Source organism: Oncorhynchus clarkii, chromosome 19 (assembly GCF_045791955.1).
Source record: "Oncorhynchus clarkii lewisi isolate Uvic-CL-2024 chromosome 19, UVic_Ocla_1.0, whole genome shotgun sequence".
Classification (NCBI taxonomy): domain Eukaryota; kingdom Metazoa; phylum Chordata; class Actinopteri; order Salmoniformes; family Salmonidae; genus Oncorhynchus; species Oncorhynchus clarkii.
Genome location: NC_092165.1, coordinates 25,863,595 through 25,888,747, shown reverse-complemented (window position 1 = coordinate 25,888,747; position 25,153 = coordinate 25,863,595). Strand labels below are relative to the sequence as shown.

General features: G+C 40.1%; 1 protein-coding gene across 1 annotated transcript in view; it reads left to right on the top strand.

Annotated features, from left to right (window-relative positions):
* The window catches only part of LOC139374444 (afadin-like), a 34,671-nt gene that overhangs the window by 3,045 nt on the left and 6,473 nt on the right, over positions 1-25,153 (top strand). Inside the window, exons 2-17 of the mRNA XM_071115482.1 lie at positions 2,107-2,299; positions 2,480-2,583; positions 2,774-2,928; positions 3,095-3,247; positions 3,457-3,515; positions 3,674-3,897; positions 15,956-16,101; positions 16,327-16,418; positions 16,624-16,747; positions 16,978-17,137; positions 21,557-21,700; positions 21,959-22,157; positions 22,417-22,511; positions 22,612-22,698; positions 22,786-22,851; positions 22,996-23,069. Of these exons, the coding sequence (XP_070971583.1) occupies positions 2,107-2,299; positions 2,480-2,583; positions 2,774-2,928; positions 3,095-3,247; positions 3,457-3,515; positions 3,674-3,897; positions 15,956-16,101; positions 16,327-16,418; positions 16,624-16,747; positions 16,978-17,137; positions 21,557-21,700; positions 21,959-22,157; positions 22,417-22,511; positions 22,612-22,698; positions 22,786-22,851; positions 22,996-23,069 (2,075 nt within the window). The remainder of the gene's footprint in view (positions 1-2,106; positions 2,300-2,479; positions 2,584-2,773; positions 2,929-3,094; positions 3,248-3,456; positions 3,516-3,673; positions 3,898-15,955; positions 16,102-16,326; positions 16,419-16,623; positions 16,748-16,977; positions 17,138-21,556; positions 21,701-21,958; positions 22,158-22,416; positions 22,512-22,611; positions 22,699-22,785; positions 22,852-22,995; positions 23,070-25,153) is intronic.

Genomic DNA, 25,153 nt, shown 5'->3' with positions numbered 1-25,153 from the left:
TTGCATACAAAGAAGTTGTTGACTCCCAAGAGATGTGAAAGTTACAATAAAAACAACCCCCCCCCCCCCACTATAATGCATGCTCCCGCTCTTCCCCCCTGGAGCTCGAGGGCACGAGGCTGCCCAGTGTTGCGCACTCCTACCACCATAATTTATGCAAACCTGCTTTCCTTCATCACAAGCTTCAGCGATACCTGGACTCACTCAATAACCTGTTTATTACCTCCTCTATGTTTGTCAGTTCCCCAGCTCTGTTCCCCGCTGCTGCATTGATTGTAAAATGTCCGTGTTACCCGTGTGCTGATGCTGTTTCTGCCTTGTTCTATATCTGTTCCCTATTAAATGTTTGACTCCCCGTACCCGCTTCTCATCTCCTGCGTCGGTCCTTACATATACATAATGTAGAGATTTAAGGGGGTATTCCTGACTGGGACTCAAACCCAGGCCCAGCAACTGTCAAGCCAACACCTTAACCCTTCGCCAAGATGTCCAAGCCTCTTGACAAGGTTTCTAGGTATTGGGTTTAGGTCACTACATTACCCCCTTAAGAGTGAGTCCCCACGCCTTTCTATAGCAAGTACTTAATGGACACACACCTCCCTGATGGCCGCCCTTGCTCCATCCAGCAACTTTCAAGCCAACACTTTAACCAGTGTAGGACGTCATTGTAAATAAGAATTTGTTCTTAACCGACTTGCCTAAAAAAAAAACTTTTACCGGTACGCCAAGAGATCTCAACCTTTTGATGAGGTCGCTAGGTGTTGGGTTAAAGTACTGTTTGTACTGCAAGTCTCCTGGAAATACACAAAGACTGATCATGAGGATGTGTAAGACTTCACTGTATGCCTGAGATTGCCAGCTGTCATAATGAGCCATGTACGGAAGAGATTCAGTTTTTACCACAGTCAAGGAGTTTAACCATACAAGAACCACATTCATCTGTAAATAGAAAAGGATACAGTAGACTGGTATGCGTTTTGTTACACTCAGAGTAAATCATGGGGCATTGAGTTCGACTGTCAGCAAAGGTGTGAAAAGTTTGTAAACAGTCTAGTCGTGTGTTGTTGTATATGATCACCTACAGTTGTGCTGTTGAGAAGACAAGCACTGCCAACTACACTCTGAATAGGTTCAAAGAGTGTACTAACAGCACCTATATCCCCCATGACAAAGAACTGACTGCAAGGGTGTGAAAAGTATGAGGAGCTTGTGGATTGGTGATGTTGTTTTCTCAAAAGGGGGTTTTGCTTTCATAAATACCTTTGGCTGTCCTGGCTTTTTTTGCATCCCACATTCTCATTATGCTCCGGGATAGCATGATGTGTCACGTTCGTCGTATGAATGAGACCAAGGCGCAGCGTACATTCTTATTTATTTAAAGAATGAACACTGAACAAAATGAACCGTGACGCTATACAAACAAGTGCTGCCAGGCAACTACACATAGACAAGAACCCACAAACACCAAAGGGAAATGGCTACCTAAATATGATCCCCAATCAGAGACAACGATAAACAGCTGCCTCTGATTGGGAACCATATCAGGCCACCGTAGACATACAAATCACCTAGACCTACAAAAACCCTAGACATACAAAAAAAACTAGACAATACAAAAACTAGCGTACCCACCCTAGTCACACCCTGACCTAACCAAAATATAAAGAAAACAGATATCTCAGGTCAGGGCGTGACATGATGTGTCTGCAGCAGGATTAGTCTGTAGGACACCCACTAGACAGTGATTAGCTAACATTTTACTACTTTGTCCCAAACAAGGTACTATATCCACCCATCCCCCCATGTCAATAGATCATGCATACTAACAACCTTCACACACAATACCCACCACCAACAGACACCAATTAGTCACCCACATTATCCCTTCCTCTGCTTTTCTCCAATTTACATTTCAAGTTACAAATCTCATCACCAGATAGCAGCTGGCTAATTACATTGATTTGCTTTGGAATTTCTAGCCAGCAAATTATGGAAGCTAGCTATGTAGATTTTGGTTTAGATAAACAAATGAAGATTGCTAGCTAGTTAGCTAAGTTAGCTACGTTACCTCTGCTTGACTTCGTTCATCTACTCTTTCCCCTCTAGAACTTAGAGTTCCATGGAGTGATGCGGTTCTACTTTGAGGACCATGTTGCAGGGAACGTTGCCACCAAGTGCCTGCGTATCAGCAGCACCACCACCACTGGCGAGGTTATTGAAACACTGTCAGAGAAGTTCAGACCGGACATGAAGATGTTGAATACTCCCTATTTCCTGTTTGAGGTCCATGCTAACAAGGGTAAGATGGATGGATGGATGGACAGACGGATGGCTGGATGGATGGATACATTAATTAAAGAGTACACTTGGGGGCAGGGCATTTGTGAACAATCCTATATTTTGAATAGATTGAGTGTATTATCTGGTAAATTTGTTCATGTTACTCTCCCACTCTTCGCCCTGGTAACCATGGCAGAAGAACGGCAGCTGGACCTGAGTGAAAAGCCTCTGGTTGTGCAGCTGAACTGGAACACACACAACAGGGAGGGCCGCTTCGTACTCAAGAAGGATAAGGACATTATTGTACATGTGACTGACTGCTTACTGTATTTATAATTGAGCAGAATTTGCTCAGTTAAAAATTACTTTTCATGCCCGACCTAGCTTGAATGTCAAGGCAAGGAAAGCAATTTAGCTGGCAAGAGTTAATGCTTTGATTTCCCACTGTAGTGTTGTGTCTCTCTGTGTGATTATGTGGCCTTTATCCATACAGGACAACAGCCCAGAGAAAAAGAAGGGAGGCATGATCCAGAACTTCAAGAGGACACTGTCGAGGAAAGAGAAGAAGAAGGAGAAGAAGAAGACGGGAGATGATGCTGTTAACCACTCGGCAAAGCCTAATGGGTCCACTATGAGGAAAGAGAATGGGTAGGTCTACGCCAATTAATTCATTAGCAAACAGAGAAGCATGACAGTAAAATCTTTATTTTAAATTTTTACTTTTTTTAACTCCAAGCACCCCCACTCTGGTTCACAAAAGTTAATGTTCAATGTTAAGTCTCAAGTTATAGGTATAGTCTTCTCTCCACTGCAGGCAGATATCAGCTTCTGTACCTGTGGAGAAGTCCTGGACCAACAAGGATATTGTTTCTAACCCTGACACAACAGAATGCAAGAAAAGTTCCACGTGGCGAAGCATGGTCCGGAAGCATAACCAGCAACAAGACTATGGAACAAGGAATGAAAGGTAAACATGACCCCAAGTAATGTAAACATTTACATTTATTGACATGACCTTGTCTTCTGTGTGTGACAAAAATTTGCACGTTTCTGGCATCTCTTGAAGCTTAATAAAATGGCTACTGTGGCTTTTGTTTTTTCATGATTCCTGTTTTGAGATATTGTTGAAGTGACTATAGGCTGGACAACTGAAATGATTACATCTTGTCTTAACAGAGATCAGGACAACATGGACCAACTTGCACTTCCAGTTGGTATTAAATTCAGGGAAAATTGTAAGTAATTCAATTTGACCATTGTAGTAGCACTGTAGTAGCACATTGTAATAACACATAGTAATAACATAAAATATAAAACAATAAGTTTGTTGTCAGTCTCATTATCATCCTGTATTAATCTGCTGTCCTCTACTGGTGTCCCTCTGTCATAACAGCTGAGGACCCCTTCCTCTCTGCAGTCATCAACTACACCAACAGTTCCACTGTCCACTTCAAGCTCTCCCCTGCCTACGTCCTGTACATGGCCGGACGCTTCGTCCTCCACCGCCATTATAGTCACAGTCAGGAGACATCACAGAGTCATCGCCCCTCAGAGCACGCACACAGAGTCACCGCTACTGTCAACAAGATGGTAGCCATGACTGAGGTGGTCATCCAGGCAAGTGAGACCATGCATGCACCATCACAAGTTTGACTGTGACTTATACAGCTCAACTGGAAAGAGCATGCCTCTACTACTTCATGGGTTCATTATGGTTTTGGTAACACTTTGGCCTGAAGGGATACTTAAGCAATACGGTTCGAGTGGGTGTGGTATATGCCAATACGCTGTACCATGGCTATGGGCTGTTCTTATGCACAACGAAATGTGGAGTGCCTGGACACAGCCCTTAGCTGTGGTATATTTGCCATATATCACAAACCCCATACACAGTCAAATAGTATCTCACAAGCTACAATAATGAACTAAATGGGTTCATAAGCATAAGTCATCACCTCCCAGTCTTAGAAACAACATGACAAATAAAACGCGTCCAGCTTCTAGAATGGTCGTTTCTACCAGTGATCCTAGCAAGCATTTGTTCATAAGATGCTACTTCTAAAATTGATTCTATCCATTGTTTCATAGTAGGAGTGGCATGACCCTTCCAAATTCTAAGAATTACTCTAGCTGCTGTAACCATACAGTGATCAGTGCAAATTCCTCATTTGACACCCAAAAGTACTCATTACATTTTCAATTCTTAGCAGTACAGGAAAGTGGTCAAATTCACACACTTATCAAGGGAACATCCCGGTCATCCCTACTGCCTCTGATCTGGTGGACTCACTAAGCACAATGCTTCGTTTGTAAATTATGTCTGGGTGTTGGAGTGTACCCCTGGTTTTAAAAACAAGAAAATGATGCCACCTGGTTTGCTTGATATACGGAAGTTGAAATGATTTTTGATATTGATATTTTAGCAATTACATTTACTTTTGATACTTAGGTATATTTCAAACAAAATACTAATAGACTTTTACTCAAGTAGTATTTTACTAGGTGACTTTCACTTTTACTTGAGTCATTTTCTACTAAGGTATCTTTACTTTTACTTAAGTATGACAATTGGGTACTTTTTCCACCACTGGATATTTCAAAACAACCTTCCAGAAAGGTAGCACTAAAGTACACTCCCTTATGGACTACCGAAGTGCGCAGCGGTCTAAGGCACTACATTTCAGTGCAAGAGGTGTCCCTGGTTTGAATCCAGGTTGCATCCCATCCTACCGTGATTGGGAGTCCCATAGGGCGGTGCACAGTTGTCTGGGTTTGGCTGGCGTAGGCTGCCATTGTAAATAAGAATTTGTTCCTAACTGACTTGCCTGGTTAAATAAAGGTAAAATTAAAATTGTGTGAAAGAATTTCCCAGTGTCTTTTTGGCATTTCCAACACAGAGAATTGTTGGTCAGCCCCATCTTATAAAGCCTTGTTGGGGTCCAATAAAATCTATGTAGTATCTTATACTGAGTAGGTTTCCCCCTGACTTCTCTTATGTTCCTCCTTGGACAAGATCTTCAACCAGGTATCATCCTCAATTTCACACTTAAGGTCAATTTGGCATATTGTTCTGAGGTTTTTACAGTCTTTACTCTGCAGATGACTAAATATTGAGTAAAAAATGGCTGCTTTATGTTTGGGTAATTCCAGTTACTCAGCTATTGGGTTCTTTCCTGGATTTAGTTGATAGCTGGTTGTGGACCACAACCATTTTAATCACATTGATCTTTCTGCATTTTTATAAATTTGTCTTAATCTTGACTACTAGTGGCTCAGAATGTAGTCTTAATACCCAAATATTTCATCCCAGTAGGAACCCATTTAATATTGCATTTGGTAACAGTTCCAGAGTAACATATGGCATTAATTGACATTGCTTCCAATTTATTCAAATTTATTTTGTAGCCTAACAAATAGAATATGATTCAATACAAGTAAGTTCATGTTACAAGTAAGTAATTGTGGTACTGTTCAGAAGAGACTGCATGAATCAGGCCTTCATGGTTGAATTGGTGCAAATAAACCCCTACTAAAGGACACCAAGTAATAAGAAGAGACTTGCTTTGGCCAAGAAACACGAGCATTATACATTAGACCGGTGGAAATCTGTTCTTTGGTCTGATGAATCCAAATTTGAGTTTTTTGGTTCCAACCGCCGTGAGACGCAGAATAGGATGATCTCTGCTATTTATTTAGAATTCAAGGCACACTTAACCAGCATGGCTACCACAGCAATATGCAGCGATACCATGCATGCCAGTCTCTCTTAGCTAAGAGTTGCGTCACATCTTGTTCTTCTAAGAAACATTATTGTATTGGAAATTCCAAATTGTTTGCTAGTCAACTTACACACAGCACTGACATACCTTAAGGGAACATTTCGGCATTTCGTGTATGATCAGTGAGAAAGTCCATATTGCAAATGTACGGTCCCTTACTAGACGTCCGAAATCGTTTGTAAAATTCGCGGTCGGCGTCGGGCCGTGCGGTAGGGCCAGACCTACCGGGAAGTCATCAAATGAACTTTGTCGGACATTCGGTTTCCGTTTTATAAAATAAACAAGTTTTTGAGCGTTTTTCCGCTGTCCCGGAATTTCCCACAAGAGGGCATACGGAATCATATGGCAATTTGGCAAAACATCACGAATCACGACGGGGCCTTATCTCGAAAACGGAAAATATTTCGAAGCCGAAACTCGGTGAGCGTAGGTTTGGCATAATGGGCAGTTGGCCCCGAACAAGATGGCGTCCAGGCCTCGACGGTTTTTGAGTTATGGCCGTTTTTCTGGGATTAAAGGTCCTAAATGGAAATAGAGAAATTATTTTTCCACTTCAGGTCAAAGTCAAGGAGCCTCCGGTGTCAATAAAAAAAAAAACAGCCATTTATCTATCGTCATTTAAGAGAAACGGAACAATGACATCTTGGTGATGGTCACAAATAGGCGTTTTTTTTTTTCAACGGTTACAGATCCAGTTGCAGGGTGTTCATACGAATCTTTTTAAAGTGTGCTGCGGAGCTCTGCGACATTTCTGTGATTTTCTATGATTTTCTGAAATAACACACACATACTAAACCCTCCGTAAATAACTCAGTTCTTAACGTAAAGACTTAAAACTCAGGATTCTGTAAAAGCATACCCCAATGAGGATATGTGGTTAATTATAGCTTCCTGTGCCAACCGGAAGTGCCTTAAATGGTGTCTCAGGGGCTGTTTCGAAGGGTTAAAAAAGTCAGATCTGTCCAAAACTTCATATATGTGATTAGGCAACCCCCATGAACTGTAAATCAGTCATTTTTCCCCAAAAAAATCAAAGGAAAAAAAAATCACACTAAAACACAACTTGAATGGAGGGACGTATTGGGGTGCGTAGAGACAGACAGTGGCTGCAATAGTTAGCTTTGTTCGAGCTAAAAAAGAACCGTCAGACCTAGAGTTCCGAAACTTTAGAAACCTGTTCTAGACCTCCGGTCGATGGTGCGTGGTGAGTTACGTGGCTCTAGACGGTTCTCGGACCGAGAAACAGCCTCGTACATTTGCAATACCTTCAATTCATTTTGACCATTACAAAAATGACGACGTTTAGAAAAGTCTCAGAGACGCAAGGCTAGGTGCATTGAAACCGGCTCGGCCCATAGAGACGGACCCCAACGTTTCTGTCCGATAGCTCGTTCAAGGACCCCGTAGGAAGGCATGGAAAAAAGTGGATTTTCAGCACCAATTAGGGTTTTTCTCGGACGCCAAATGACCTATCGAGCCGAAACTCGGGATTCGGGGTCGCCTCACATAGGACTTCACATAATGTCCGAACTGGACCCGCAGCTAGAACGTAACTATGTGTTTTACCTTTTTATTATGTTTTAAACTAAAGGCGCTGTGAATTATGGGACTGCTCTGACATATGTGATAGTTGGCTTCTAAATGAGTAGTAAAAAGTGGGTTTGGTGTCATAATGACATCTAATTGACTGATGGACACTGACTTGCTAGTTGACTTTTGTGCATTTGCAATATGTTTAAACGGAGAGGGACCATCACCAAAATGGCATTCTGAAATCAACACAAAAAATGGCATCACCATAGTCTCCAGACTGTGCTGAGTTCAACGAGCTATCCCGCTTGACCGTAGCTCGCTCGGTCTAAGCGCAACGACCATTAGAAAAGTAGGCCCAAAATGAAGCCTGCCCCACAATGTCATTTGCTTTTGAGTGACAGTGAGAGAACCGTTAGGGTGAGAAGAAAAATTCCACCACATGAATGTTCCTAAGGTCCTCCCGATCTGTACAAGCCTAACCTTGACCGTGTGGCATTAACCCTTAAGAGTAAAACAGTGTTTTTTGATCTCACAGATTACAGTGTCATCTCTCCCCATAGGAATACATTGCCTGCACCCCTAATTTCAACCTGAAGTCTATATGGGTTATGAATGCCGTATGAACCTGTCTTCGGTACCAGTCCATCAGGCCACTATGAGGTCTACCTGTGTTGATTCTAAGCTTCCTGGACCAACCGGAAGTGGTTAAAATGCCCCTAAAAGTGTTTACCCATACCCTGCCTGCAGTTTGACATACATAGTGCATTCAACCCTGTGTAAATCAGTCAGTTCTTAACGTAAGGACTTAAAACTCAGGATTCTGTAACAGCATACCCCAATGAGGATATGTGGTGATTTATAGCTTCCTGTGCCAACCGGAAGTGCCATAACTGGTGTCTCAGGGGCTGTTTCGAGGGGTTAAAAAAGTCTGATCTTTCCAAAACTTCATATGTGTGATTAGGCAACCCCCATGAACTGTAAATCAGTCATTTTTCCCAAAAAAAATCAAAGGAAAAAAAAATCACACTAAAACACAAGTTGGATGGAGGGACGTATTGGGGTGCGTAGAGACAGACAGTGGCTGCAATAGTTAGCTTTGTTGGAGCTAAAAAAGAACCGTCGGACCTAGAGTTCCGAAACTTTAGAAACCTGTTCTAGACCTCCGGTCGATGGTGCGTGGTGAGTTACGTGGCTCTAGACGGTTCTCGGACCGAGAAACAGCTTCGTACATTTGCAATACCTTCAATTCATTTTGACCATTACGAAAATGACGACGTTTAGAAAAGTCTCAGAGACGCAAGGCTAGGTGCATTGAAACCGGCTCGGCCCATAGAGACGGACCCCGACGTGCCTGTCCGATAGCTCGTTCAAGGACCCCGTAGCAAGGCATGGAAAAAAGTGGATTTTCAGCACCAATTAGGGTTTTTCTCGGACACCAAATGACCTATCGAGCCGAAACTCGGGATTCGGGGTCGCCTCACATAGGCCTTCACATAATGTCCGAACTGGACCCGCAGCTAGAACGTAACTATGTGTTTTACCTTTTTATTATGTTTTAAACCGAAGGCGCTGTGAATTATGGGACTGCTCTGACATATGTGATAGTTGGCTACTAAATGAGTAGGAAAAAGTGGGTTTGGTGTCAATTGATATCCATTTGGTGTCATAATGACATCTAATTGACTGATGGACACTGACTTGCTAGTTGACTTTTGTACATTTGCAATATGTTTAAACGGAGAGGGACCATCACCAAAATGGCATTCTGAAATCAACACAAAAAATGGCATCACCATAGTCTCCAGACTGTGCCGAGTTCAAGGAGACGCCCCGCTTGACCGTAGCTCGTTCTGAGTGCAGCAAACTTGAAAAAAAGAAGGCCCAAAATGAAGCCTGCACCACAATGTCATTTGATTTTGGGTGGCAGTGAGAGAACCGTTAGGGTGAGAAGCACAATTCCACCACATGAATGTTCCTAAGGTCCTCCCGATCTGAACAAGCCTAACCTTGACCGTGTGGCATTAACCCTTCACAGTAAAACAGGGTTTTTTGATCTCACAGATTACAGTGACATCTCTCCCCATAGGAATACATTGCCTGCACCACAAAATTCAACCTGAAGCCTATATGGGTTATGAATGCCGTATGAACCTGTCTTCGGTACCAGTCCATCAGGCCACTATGAGATCTACCTGTGTCGAATCTAAGCTTCCTGGAGCAACCGGAAGTGGTTAAAATGCCCCTAAAAGTGTTTACCCATACACTGCCTGCAGTTTGATAGACATAGTGCATTCAACCCTGTGTAGATCAGTCAATTCTTAACGTAAAGACTTAAAACTCGGGATTCTGTAAGTGGCTATGTAAATCAAGACATGTGTTTACTTATAGCTTCCTGTGCCAACCGGAAGTGCCTTTAATTGGGTCACACTCTCTGTTTCGAAGGGTTAAAAAAGTCACATCTCTCCAAAACTTCATATGTGTGACTAGGTAACCCTTCTGAACTGTAAATCAGTCATTAATCCCAACAGATGTCAAAGAAAAGCTCCCTCACACACACACAGGAAGGATGGAGTGATAAAGTGCGGTGCTTAAAGACACAGAGAGCAGGAAATGGCATTACCATAATCCCTAGGCCGTACCGAGTTCAGCGAGATATCCCGCTTGACCGTAGCTCGCTCGGTCTAGGCGCAGCGAGCATTAGAATAGTAGGCCCAAAATGAAGCCTGCACCACAATGTCATTTGCTTTTGGGTGACAGTGAGAGAACCGTTAGAGTGAGAAGAAAAATTGCACCACATGAATGTTCCTAAGGTCCTCCCGATCTGAACAAGCCTAACCTTGACCGTGTGGCATTAACCCTTAACAGTAAAACAGTGTTTTTTGATCTCACAGATTACAGTGTCATCTCTCCCCATAGGAATACATTGCCTGCACCCCTAATTTCAACCTGAGGCCTATGTGGGTTATGAATGCCGTATGAACCTGTCTTCGGTACCAGTCCATCAGGCCACTATGAGGTCTACCTGTGTTGATTCTAAGCTTCCTGGACCAACCGGAAGTGGTTAAAATGCCCCTAAAAGTGTTTACCCATACACTGCATGCAGTTTGATAGACATAGTGCATTCAACCCTGTGTAGATCAGTCAATTCTTAACGTAAGGACTTAAAACTCAGGATTCTGTAACAGCATACCCCAATGAGGATATGTGTTGATTTATAACTTCCTGTGCCAACCGGAAGTGCCATAATTGGTGTCTTAGGGGCTGTTTCGAAGGGTTAAAAAAGTCTGATCTTTCCAAAACTTCATATGTGTGATTAGGCAACCCCCATGAACTGTAAATCAGTCATTTTTCCCAAAAAAATTCAAAGGAAAAAAAAATCACACTAAAACACAACTTGGAAGGAGGGACGTATTGGGGTGCGTAGAGACAGACACTGGCTCCAATAGTTAGCTTTGTTGGAGCTAAAAAAGAACCGTCGGACCTAGAGTTCCGAAACTTTAGAAACCTGTTCTAGACCTCCCGTAGATGGTGCGTGGTGAGTTACGTGGCTCTAGAAGGTTCTCGGACCGAGAAACAGCCTCGTACATTTGAAATAACTTCAATTCATTTTTGCATCACGAAAATGACGACATTTAGAAATGTCCCAGAGTCGCAAGACTAGGTGCATTGCAAACGTCTCGGCCCATATAGACAGACCCCAACGTTTCTGTCCAATAGCTCATTCAAGGACCCCGTAGCAAGTCATGGAAAATAGTGGATTTTCAGCACCAATTAGGGTTTTTCTCGGACACCAAATGACCTATCGAGCCGAAACTTGGGATTCGGGGTCGCCTCAGCTAGGCCAACACATAACATAAGAAATGGACCCGCAGCTAGAACGTAACTACGTGTTTTATGGTTTTTTTATGGTTTGAACCGAAGGGGTTGTGAATTTTGGGCCAGCTCTGAAGTATGTAATAGTTGGCTACTAAACGAGTTGGAAAAAGTGGGTTTGGTGTCAGTTTGTATCAGTTTGGTGGTCAGAATGATATCTAATTGACTGATAGACTCTTGTCCACTTGACTCTTGTACATTTGCAATATGATCCTATAGTGAAAAAACATCACCAAAAGCGACATTCTGAAATCAACCCAAACGAGCGATTGAGATGACCCAGAATCACTGCAAAGCCATCCCGAGTTCATCGGGCCAGTCAATTTCACATTCCTGCAAGATTTTTATAGCATGACAAATTCGTGATGGTACCTGCCCTTTAAAACATATTGCAAATGCACAGTGACTTTGAAAAAGTAAGAAACAAAAAAAAATACATCTAAAAAATTTTGAGCATGACAAATTCGTGATGGTACCTGCCCATTGAAACATATTGCAAATGCACAGTGACTTTGAAAAAGTAAGGAAACATAAACAAAAAAAATCCAAAATTTTTATTTTTGGGTGACCAGTTGCACGTGCATTTGCAATATGATTCTATAGTGAAAAAACATATTGCAAATGCACAGTGACTTTGAAAAAGTAAGGAAACATAAACAAAAAAAATCTAAAATTTTTTGGGGGGGATGACCAGTTGCATGTGCATTTGCAATATGATTCTATAGTGAAAAAACATATTGCAAATGCACAGTGACTTTGAAAAAGTAAGGAAAAATAAAAAAAATCTAAATTTTTTTTGGGGGGATGACCAGTTGCACGTGCATTTGCAATATGATTCTATAGTGAAAAAACATATTGCAAATGCACAGTGACTTTGAAAAAGTAAGGAAAAATAAACAAAAAAAATCTAAAATTTTTTTGGGGGGATGACCAGTTGCACGTGCATTTGCAATATGATTCTATAGTGAAAAAACATATTGCAAATGCACAGTGACTTTGAAAAAGTAAGGAAACATAAACAAAAAAAATCTAAATTTGTTTTGGGGGGATGACCAGTTGCATGTGCATTTGCAATATGATTCTATAGTGAAAAAACATATTGCAAATGCACAGTGACTTTGAAAAAGTAAGAAACAAAAAAAAATACATCTAAAAAATTTTGAGCATGACAAGTTCGTGATGGTACCTGCCCATTGAAACATATTGCAAATGCACAGTGACTTTGAAAAAGTAAGGAAACATAAACAAAAAAAATCCAAATTTTTTATTTTTGGGTGACCAGTTGCACGTGCATTTGCAATATGATTCTATAGTGAAAAAACATATTGCAAATGCACAGTGACTTTGAAAAAGTAAGGAAACATAAAAAAAATCTAAATTTTTTTGGGGGGGATGACCAGTTGCATGTGCATTTGCAATATGATTCTATAGTGAAAAAACATATTGCAAATGCACAGTGACTTTGAAAAAGTAAGGAAACATAAAAAAAATCTAATTTTTTTTTGGGGGGATGACCAGTTGCATGTGCATTTGCAATATGATTCTATAGTGAAAAAACATATTGCAAATGCACAGTGACTTTGAAAAAGTAAGGAAAAATAAACAAAAAAAATCTAAAATTTTTTTTGGGGGATGACCAGTTGCACGTGCATTTGCAATATGATTCTATAGTGAAAAAACATATTGCAAATGCACAGTGACTTTGAAAAAGTAAGGAAACATAAAAAAAAAAATCTAAAATTTTTTTGGGGGGATGACCAGTTGCATGTGCATTTGCAATATGATTCTATAGTGAAAAAACATATTGCAAATGCACAGTGACTTTGAAAAAGTAAGAAACAAAAAAAAATACATCTAAAAAATTTTGAGCATGACAAATTCGTGATGGTACCTGCCCATTGAAACATATTGCAAATGCACAGTGACTTTGAAAAAGTAAGGAAACATAAACAAAAAAACATCAACACATTTTTTGGGTAACCAGTTGCATATTTTAGATCACAAGATGACAAAGGTATAGTTTGAGCAAAGTAAAGCTTGAATTTTGAGCATGACAAATTCGTGATGGTACCTGCCCATTAAAACATATTGCAAATGCACAGTGACTTTGAAAAAGTAAGAAACAAAAAAAAATACATCTAAAATTTTTTGAGCATGACAAATTCGTGACGGTACCTGCCCATTGAAACATATTGCAAATGCACAGTGACTTTGAAAAAGTAAGGAAACATAAACAAAAAAACATCAACACATTTTTTGGGTAACCAGTTGCATATTTTAGATCACAAGATGACAAAGGTATAGTTTGAGCAAAGTAAAGCTTGAATTTTGAGCATGACAAATTCGTGATGGTACCTGCCCATTAAAACATATTGCAAATGCACAGTGACTTTGAAAAAGTAAGAAACAAAAAAAAATACATCTAAAATTTTTTGAGCATGACAAATTCGTGACGGTACCTGCCCATTGAAACATATTGCAAATGCACAGTGACTTTGAAAAAGTAAGGAAACATAACATCAACACATTTTTTGGGTAACCAGTTGCATATTTTAGATCACAAGATGACAAAGGTATAGTTTGAGCAAAGTAAAGCTTGAATTTTGAGCATGACAAATTCGTGATGGTACCTGCCCATTAAAACATATTGCAAATGCACAGTGACTTTGAAAAAGTAAGAAACAAAAAAAAATACATCTAAAAATTTTTGAGCATGACAAATTCGTGACGGTACCTGCCCATTGAAACATATTGCAAATGCACAGTGACTTTGAAAAAGTAAGGAAACATAAACAAATGGACATAATGAAATCATCATTTTTTTTTTCCCGGTTACCAGTTGCACGCGCATTTGCAATATGATTCTATAGTGGACATGATTCAAATGGACATGATGAAATCAACACAACGAGTGATGGAAATGAACAACTATCACTGCCCGGCCGTCCCGAGTTCATCAGTTCAGTCAATTTTGGCCCCCCAAAAAATTGACTTTGGACTTTGACTTTTGACTTCCTATGAAATCATATTGCAAATGGACAAATCATATTCCTTATGCACAAGTAAAAAAAAAAATTATAATAATGATAATAAAGTATGACTAAAGTATGTTGATAAAGTTCTTATACATGTGTAATTGACACAAAAATTGAAAGAATTTTGAAAAACGGTCCAGAAAGCACTTTTTTAAGGATGTGTGAAGTTTTTTACCAAATTTTGACATTTTTGACTTTTGACTTTTGACTTCCTATGAAATCATATTCCAAATGGAGAAAACATATGCCTTATGCACAAGTAAAAAAAAAAAAAAAAAAGGATAATAAAGTATGACTAAAGTATGTTGATAAAGTTCTTATACATGTGTAATTGACATAAAAATTGAAAGAATTTTGAAAAACGGTCCAGAAAGCACTTTTTTAAGGATGTGTGAAGTTTTTTACCAAATTTTGACATTTTTGACTTTTGACTTTTGACTTCCTATGAAATCATATTGCAAATGTACAAAACATATGCCTTATGCGCATGTAATTAAAATAAAAAAAAATATGATAAAAAAATTGGACAAAAGTATATTCATACAGCTCTTACACATGTGTAATTGACAAAAAAATCGAAAGAATTTCGAAAAAAGGCCCAGAAAGCACTTTTTTAAGGGGTGAAAAGTTTTTGAAAAAAATATCCTTTTTTCAAAAAATTTCTTTTGGATGTTGACTTGGGTTACATTTCCAATATGAAAAACCCCGGTGGAGCGCACTCGCCCCCTGTTGGATTTTTGAGGTGTTACAATTGGCAATTGCCATATGGCATTTGCCATATACTTTACACGAATCAACGCCGCTTTGGGTGGTATTGGACATCGTGTATATGGTTTGTCCAATGCCAATATCTTGCCATTCATTTTTGTACAATTCAGGGGGGTATTCCCTTACACACACAACTACCCCACCAGATATGCCACCAGGAGTCTTTTCGCAATCCCCAGGTCCAGAACAAATTCAAGGAAACATACAGTATTATACAGAGCCATGAGTGCATGGAACTCCCTTCCATCTTTTATAGGGCAAGTGAACAACAAAAAACAAATAAATCAACACCTCGCAGGACAATGTCTCCCCATGAGACCTACTTGTTGTGTGTATGTACTAACATGCATGTGTAACTTATAGATTCAAACACACACACACACACTACATGTTTTTTTTTTTTAAATGTATGTAAATTGTAAAGTCTTTTGTTTGTAATTATTTTTCATTATGTGTCAGACCCCAGTAAGATTAGCTGTCGCCATTGTCATCGGCTAATGGGGATCCTAATAAATAAAATAAATATACCACGGCTGTTAGCTAATCAGCATTCAGGGCTCGAACCACCCAGTTTATAATGCTTGATAACTTGTTACAAGCATGCATGACACTTTATAATGTCTCATAATAAGGCTTATAAAATGTCCATATTTATTCCATCTTGGTCTTTCTCTCTCTCCCTTCCAGAAGCAGAAGTCCATAGCTGGTGCTGTAGCCTTCTGGATGGCCAATGCCTCAGAGCTCCTGAACTTCCTAAAGCAGGACAGAGATCTAAGCCCCATCACTCTGCAGGCTCAGGAGAACCTGGCACACCTGGTGTACAAAGCTTTCAAGTAAGACATTACATATAGCACTTCTTATCTCTTCTAATCTATGTAATTTACTCTGACTTCAGTAAATAAGGAATTCAGTAAATAAGGATTGTAGCTGCTGTTCTACTGTGAAGACTTTGAACTGAGCACATAAGTGATCTTCCCTCACCAGTCCTGATGTTGTACAGTATTGATAAAGCCCCCTGCCCCCCTGCCCCCCTGTCTTTCTGTCCTTTGTTCATCAAGGTGTTTGACTCAGTGTCTGCTGGCTGATCTGAGCAGACACTTGCCAGAATTCCTTATTTATCCTGAGGGGAGTCAATCACCTGCAGGAATAGGTACACCATGAATGTTAACCACAACACAATCTAATTATAACCTCTAACTTATTTTGTTTTAACCCGCAGCTTCCATATGTTAGTTTTGATCCAGTAGATATAGAACCATCATATTAGCATGAAAATCAACACCAGTGTGCTTATTTTCAATGTTTTTTAAAAGTTTGTTTCAAAACTTTTGGTCACTCGATCCTCCCTCCACCAGAGGGCGTACTGCAAACCTTGATGGGTGCCATGTCTCTGCTGCGTCGCTGTCGAGTCAACGCTGCCCTCACCATCCAGCTGTTCTCCCAACTCTTCCACTCCATCAGTGCCTGGCTCTTCAACAGGTGAGAGAGGCAGACATACAGTAGTTGAGGCTTTTAAATCATGTTTTGAAAACCCACCCTTTTAGCCTGGCCTTTAATCACCAATATTTTACTCATCTTTTTTGTTTCATGCTCTTTTATTAATCTCTTTTATTTCTTTGTCTTGTTTTAATCTCCCTGTTTTTCATGATTTTATTGTAAAGTGTGTCATTTTAAATGCACTTTAAATCATGTTTGATTTGATTCAACAGGCTGCTGAGCCCCAGCCCCCAGGGAGAGGCCTGCTCCCTGGGCCTTAGGTCCCACTACTGGGGGGCCACAATCCGCCAGAGGCTTAGCCTGGTGGAGGACTGGGCAGAGAGGCAAGGTCTGGAGCTCGCCGCAGACTGCCACCTCAGCCGCATCATACAGGTGGGTGACTTTATTTTAGTTTATTTGACCAGGTTAGTCAAATGTGTCTAAATTCCTCAAGGTGGGCGTTTTTATGCTAGTTCCTATGTCACAGTAGGGCTGTTTAAAGGTCCAATGCAGCCGTTTTTATCTCAATATCAAATCATTTCTGGGTAACAATTAAGTACTGTTTGTTTTAAATTCAAACGGTCAAAAAGAAACAAAAATAGCTTCTCAGCAAAGAGCAAATTCTTAAGCAAAAATGTAACTAAGACAAAGTTATTTTACAGTAAACAGACTTTCAGCATGCTTATAGGGAAGGGCACTCAACATGCTTGGCACTGACACAAATGACTGATGATTGGCTGAAAGAAGATTGTGGCAGCTGTTTTGTTAGACTTTAGTACAGCTTTTGATGTCATTGATCATAACCTATTGCTGAAAAACTTAAGTGTTATGGATTTGCATCCTCTGCCTTATTATGGATTGCGAGTTACCTACTGTATCTAATAGAACACAGAGGGTTTTCATTAATGGAATTATCTCTCATGCAAATTCAGTTGAATGTGGTGTACCGCAGGGCAGCTGGCTAGGGCCATTATCGTTTTCTGTTTTTACAAATGACCTTTCACTGACCTTGAATAAAGTCTGTGTGTCTTTGTACACTGACGGCTCAACAGTATACATGTCGGCTGCAACAGTAAAATAAATAACTGAGACATTTAACATAGAGATCCAGTCAGTTTTAGAATGGGTGACTAGCATTAGGCTGGTGCTAAATATCAAAAAAACTAAAAGCATAATTTTTCAGACAAATCACTCGCTCGATGCTAAACCTTGTTTAGATCTATTATTGAATAATATGGCTAATGAGCAAGTTGAAGGGACAAAACTGCTGGGTGTAACCCTAGATAGCGAGCTTTCATGGTCAAAACATATAGAATCAATGGTTGCTAAAATGGGAAGAGGTCTGTCCATGATAGGGTGTTGCTCTGCCTTCTTAACATCTTAGTTGAACAGGCAGGTCCTACAGGCCCTAGTTTTGTCGCACCTGGACTACTGCCCAGCTGTGTGGTCATGTGCGGCAAAGAAGGACAGTTGGTCCAGAACAAAGCAGCACATATCACACTTAGATGTACACAGAGGGAACGTTGAGGAAAGTTGAGGAGAGGTATTGATGTGTTGAAGTTACCGAACCCCGAACTCTGATGAGGGCAGCTTGTCTGTTGAAACGTTGGTTATTAAATTATTGCATCTGAGCTCCTAGAGTGTGCAGAAGTTGCAGCAGTGTTCAAGCAGTTGGCAAGCAGTTCGGACACACATCAGTACAACACAAGACATGCAACCAGAGGTCTCTTCACAGTCCCCAGGTCCAGAACAGATAATGGGAAACGCACAGAATTAAATAAAGCCATGACTACATGGAACTCTCTGCTACCCCAGGTAACTCAAACTAGCAATAAAACCAGTGTAAAATAACAGATAACACAAAGGGGACTGTGAAGAGACAGACATTTTATATACAGTTGAAGACGGAAGTTTGATGTCTGAAAATGATTTCATGGCTTTAGAAGCTTCTGATAGGCTAAATGACATAATTTGAGTGTGGATGTTTTCCAAGGTCAACCTTTAAACTCAGTGCCTCTTTGCTTGACATCATGGGAAAATCAAAGGACCTCCACAAGTCTGGTTCATCCTTGGTAGCAATGTCCAAATGCCTGAAGGTACCATGTTCATCTGTACAAACAATAGTACGCAAGTACAGTATAAACACCATGGGACCACACAGCCGTCATACCGCTCAGGAAAGAAAGCATTCTGTGTCCTAGAGATGAACGTACTTTGGTGCGAAAAGTGCAAATCAATCCCAGAACAACAGCAAAAGACCCTGTGAAGATGCTGGAGGAAACAGGTACAAAAGTATCTATATACACAGTAAAACGAGTCCTATATCAACATAAATTGAAAGGCCGTTCAGCAAGAAAGAAGCCACTGCTCCAAAACCGCCATAAAAAAAAAAGACTACGGTTTGCAACTGCACATGGGGACAAAGATCGTACTTTTTGGAGAAATGTCCTCTAGTCTGATGAAACAAAAATAGAACTGTTTGGCCATAATGACCATCGTTATGTTTGGAGGAAAAAGGGGGATGCTTGCAAGCCGAAGAACACCATCCCAACCGTGAAGCCCGGGGTAGCAACATCATGTTGTGGGGGTGCTTTGCTGCAGGAGGGACTGGTGCACTTCACAAAATAGATGGCATCATGAGGATGGAAAATTATGTGGATATATTGAAGCAACATCTCAAGCCATCAGTCAGGAAGTTGAAGCTTGGTCACAAATGGGTTTTCCAAATGGACAATGACCCCAAGCATACTTCCAAAGTTTTGGCAAAATGGCTTAAGGACAACAAAGTCAAGGTATTGGAGTGGCCATCACAAAGCCTTGACCTCAACCTGATAGAAAATGAGTGGGCAGAACTGAAAAAGTGTGTGCGAGCAAGTGTGTGCGAGCCTGCAAACCTGACTCAGTTTCAAGAGCTCTGTCAGGGGGAATGGGCCAAAATTCACCCAACTTATTGTGAGAAATTTGTGGAAGGCTACCCGAAATGTTTGACCCAAGTTAAACAATTTAAAGGCAATGCTACCAAATACTAATTGTGTGTATGTTAACTTCTGACCCACTGGGAATGTGATGAAAGGAAATACAAGCTGAAATAAATCCTTCTTTCTACTATCATTCTGACATTTCACATTCTTAAAATAAAGTGGTGATCCTAGCTGACCTTAGACAGGGGAATTTTTACTAGAATTAAATGTCAGGAATTGTGAAAAACTGAGTTTAGTTTTTACATTTTTATTTCACCTTTATTTAACCAGGTAGGCAAGTTGAGAACAAGTTCTCATTTACAATTGCGACCTGGCCAAGATAAAGCAAAGCAGTTCGACACATACAACAACACACAGTTACACATGGAATAAAACAAACAAACAGTCAATAATACAGTAGAAAAATAAGTCCATATACAATGTGAGCAAATGAGGTGAGATAAGGGAGGAAAAGTTTTTAAAAAAAGGTCATGGTGGTGAAGTAAATACAATATAGCAAGTAAAACACTGGAATGGTAGATTTGCAGTGGAAGAATGTGCAAAGTAGAGATAGAAATAATGGGGTGCAAAGGAGCAAAATAAATAAATAAATACAGTAGAGGGAGAGGTAGTTGTTTGGGCTAAATTATAGATGGGCTATGTACAGGTGCAGTAATTTGTGAGCTGCTCTAACAGTTGGTGCTTAAAGTTAGTGAGGGAGATAAGTATTTCCAGTTTTTTGCCAAAGTGTATTTAAAGTGCATTTTCCAAAGTGTATGTAAACTTACAACTTAAACGGTATCTTGTCTTGTTTTTTGCACTGTACTAGATATTGTGTGTATGTACTAATGTGTATATATTTTTAATTTAACCTTTATTTAACTAGGCAAGTCAGTTTTAAGAACACATTTTTATTTACAATGGCAACCAGAGAACAGTGGGTTAACTGCCTTGTTCATGGGTAGAACGACAGATTTTTACCTTGTCACCACAGGGATTTAAGAGCGTTATCCAGCAACATTTCAGTTACTGGCCCAACGCTCTAACCACTAGGCTACCTGCCGCCCCTGTATGCTATGTGTGACTTTTTAAATGTACTGTATGTATTTCAGTCCTTGACTAATAATGTTCTGTACTATGTATTATGTCAGGCTTCATGTGGACCCCAGGAAAAGTATCTTATACTTTTGCAGCGGATAATGGGAATCCTAATAAATACCAAATATCAAGATGAGTCCTAATTGGTCTGTCATGTCACAGGCTTCTGTCTGTAACAGAATGGGGGCCTCCCTGGTCAGTACATTGTACACCATTTTTAAACCGCAGATTTTTGGAAAGACATAGCTATGGAAAATGGCTACAGTGTTGCTACAACTCTCAACAACATTGCTGCCCCGAATTCAGCTGGTGCTATCGACAAAGCTCAGTGGGAGAAGAAAGACTAATTTCTGGAGGACAATGCCAAGCTGACTCACATGCGCTTACTTGTGAATTGTTAAAGAGATGTGAACAATGCTGAATGGGTGTAAACAAAGAAGTGCTCCCTAGCAAGTGTGAAAATCTCCTTATAAATCTTTCAAGGGCATTTTCTCCTACTTGTGTGTTTACAAGTTTATCAACTTTCAAAGCAGCATAACTTTCCCATGTTTCCCTGGTCAACTACAGTGTATGATTTACCATAAAGCCAACATTAGAGATGTGCAGGAAATGTACCTTTTCTAGTTGACATTTAGAATCTCCTTTTCAAGACCTATGTTTGCCCCAACCACTTAACCCATGCCATTTATAAATATGTGTATCTTATCAGGTTCAAGGTAGTAAAGAGGTGATTTGATTGATGGATATTTTCTAGGTAACAATGCTGTTGACCATGAACAAGTATTCCATGCAAGATTCGGAGAACATCCAGAATACCTGCTTCAAGTTAAACTCCTTGCAGCTTCGAACACTGATGACAAGCTACCTCTACGATACCAACGAGCCCCGCATTGCCCCTGTGAGTACTAGCCAAGTCCTTAAATTTGTAATTAATTGTTCGTAAACATTTCTAAACATTTATGGGCATTTATAAACATTATATGCATTGTAATTCATACATGTATTGTTATATGTAGATGTATTTTATATGTATTTTTCTAAAATAAAATCAATCAACATCAAATAAATGATAAAGCATTTATAATGGCTTATAAAGTCTAACCAAAAACACAGGTTTTTCAAATATCCTTCGTGTCTTCTTCCTCTGCCCTTTCAGGGTGTGATTGACAGGGTGGTGGCGGCTGCAGAAGCCAGTGCTGATGAAATGTTGCGTAATGAAGGGCAGGACCTCCAGCTGGAGGAGGGGCCAGACCTCCACCTGCCCTTCCTGCTCCCTGAGGAAGGCTACTCCTGTGACACGGTCAATGGCATCCCGCAGGGCTTCAGAGAGTTCCTGGAACCTATCTGCCGCAAAGGTACTGTAGCTACATGCTTTTTAAAAAGAGGTTTGCTGAACTGACTAATTACTTTCAATATAAAACAGAGAATGACTTTTGTCTAAACTGGTATACAACGTCTGCCTTGTAGAGGCATTATCCGGGATGGTAAAAGGCTATATTGTAAGTAAAATGCATGATACAAATGACACAAAACAATGCACTCACTGTACAACATGCGTTGTGTGTTGTGTCTGTGAACAGTTATCTAAATAGGCTGTGCTCTCTCTTCCTTTAGGCCTCTGCACTCTGATGTCTCACCCCCAGTCTGGTGGCACCTGGACCATCTTCTTCAACCGAGCAAACAGTTTCTTTGCACAGGACGCAAACCCGGTGCATTTTTAAAAAAACATATACATATTTTTTACCATACCCTTTTCAAATGTTAATACCTCTTTCTTATTGAGATCTCTTCTCTGTTTCTTTCATTTAGCCACTGCATAGAGAACTTGAGGTTGTGACTATTACACTGACGAAACCCTTGAACAGTGGAATGGGGGTCAGCATCGTGGCGGCCAAGGTACAAATTCCTCCATCCATCTATCCATCCATCCATTCATTCACCCAATAATCAGTGACAATAGTCAATCTTTTGCCCCATCTACAGGGAGCAGGACAAGACAACCTTGGGATTTACGTCAAGTCTATCGTCAAAGGAGGACCAGCAGAAATGGTTAGTAAACTATAGTAATTCAAATAATGCCTGTTGACTGGATGCAGTATGCAATAACATTTCACATCATTTGAATGAACAGCATTGGTATCTCATTACAAATCTTATGTTCCACATGTGTTTCTATGCTGTTGTGTTGGACAGGATTGCAGGTTAACTGTTGGGGATCAGTTGCTGTGTGTGGATGGACACAGTCTCGTGGGCCTCTCACAGGAAAGGTTAGATAACATTCTAACTTTCTACTGTTCAGATCAGAGTTGAGCAGTTGGAAATCCCGCTCATGATTTCCTTTCCGCTAAAACTGCTTGTTGCTCATAGGAAAAAAAAACTGCTGCTCCTAATTCGCTCCATTCATTAAAATCACAATTTAACCAACACCCATCTATTTTTGTGACTACCTGTACCTACCATTTGGTTTTGAATTATTGAAACCAAACCATATGGATTTTAATCAACTGTAATGCGGTGCGTGCTGGTGGCAGAGAAGTCAGGCGCAGGATAATGAACTTGGTAAAAAACGGAGCTGTTTAATAAACATACAAAAAACCTCAGAAAACCAAAGTATACAAAAATAACATAATTGGGTGCAAAACCCGTCGCACACCAGAACAAATAACACCTACATACAACAAACAATCTCTGACAAGGACATGAGGGGAAACAGAGGGTTAAATACACAACATGTAATGAATGGAATTGGAACCAGGTGTGTAGGAAGACAAGATAAAACCAATGGAAAATGAAAAATGGATCGATGGCTAGAAGGTCGGTGACGTTGACCGACTTCGGCGGAAGTTGTGACATAAACATGAAAATGTGAATGTAATCGTTATAGTCTATAAATTGCACATGTAGGCTGTTACTTATAATTAAATACAAATTACATTAAAAAAATTACTTATTAGTGCATTTGAATACATTATTTGAATTCATTTTTAGAAACATGAGTTTGGTCAGTCTGTGGTTTCAGGCTCTTGTGATGGTGCCTGGACAGCAGGCCAGCAGTGGAGAATATCCTCTCTGAGCTTGCAGAGCCAATGGGAATGCTAAACACCCTTTTGGTCACTCTTGCCAGGCTGGGTAGAGATCTAGAGTTGTTTGTTTAGATAGGCCTAAATGTTTTTAGGCAAAATAACCCAATCAAAATGGAAAGGTCCTTGAACGAGGGGAATATGCCAGGCCTAGTCGGCCAAAATGGCCTATTGTATAGATAATATAACAAAAATGAACGAAAAGTTTAAGAGATCAGATTTTTCGCTTAGAAATACTTTGCTACAATGACAAAGCATGTGCACATAGTAAGTACACCATCAAGCTTTCGGGATAGGTGTCTTTTCAGAAGGATTATTTAGTTGTGGACACTACATTACCGCACTCCCTGTTGCTCTTGGTCCTCCTTTTTATAATTCACCTTAATTTAGCACCTGTGCTTTATCAGTTTCTTTATGGAAATATTTAGCGAACTCCATGACAGTAACTAAAGCAAGGGGCTAAAGCAGCACACAAGTAGACTACAAATGCATGCTGGGACAGGCATGACCCCCTGAGCTCGTAAAGTGAGCGCTACTGGAGCGAAATTGGAGGGTGAGAAGGCCGACACACCAGCCTTTGGGAATCGCACTCCACGCTCCAGTCAAATTGGAGCGATCCGTGCGATCATGATTTTTGCTTTACATAGGACCGCTCCAGCCCTTCAGTTTCCAGCCAGCCCTTTCGGATAAACAAACACACGCAGTAGCTAGCTAGTGGTGACGGGCATTCCGGCTCATTTCAGTGAGCCGGCTCGTTGGGCTCAGCTCACCAAAAAGAGCCGGCTCTTTTGGCTCCCAAACGGCTCTTTTAAAAAAACATGTTTTGCGATAGTTTGACTATGATTGGTGTTAAAACAATTCTAATTAAATTTTTACATGAAATCATACTCTACTTTAACCACAATGTATTTAAAAATGCATTGGTTTGTTATAAAAAATAATGCTATTAAACATTTACATTTAAAGTATAACGTTTTAATGTATATAAACAAAGTGCATATAAATGTAACAATTCAAAATTAATACAGTCTGAACAACATAATAATAGAAAATTGCACCATATCAAAGAAAAATAAATAACAATGTGCAAAACTGCAGCATCCCACTTAAAATGTTAAAATTGTCCCTCTTTTCTCTCTCTTCTTTATTGCCATGTTATAACCAGCAGCACACAGCAATATTGACCATATTTTACTTTTATGAGAGATTTGCATTCAGAAATGCAAGCTGCCTCACTTGAGGGGCTAATGCGGTTCCTTCTCTCAGTAATT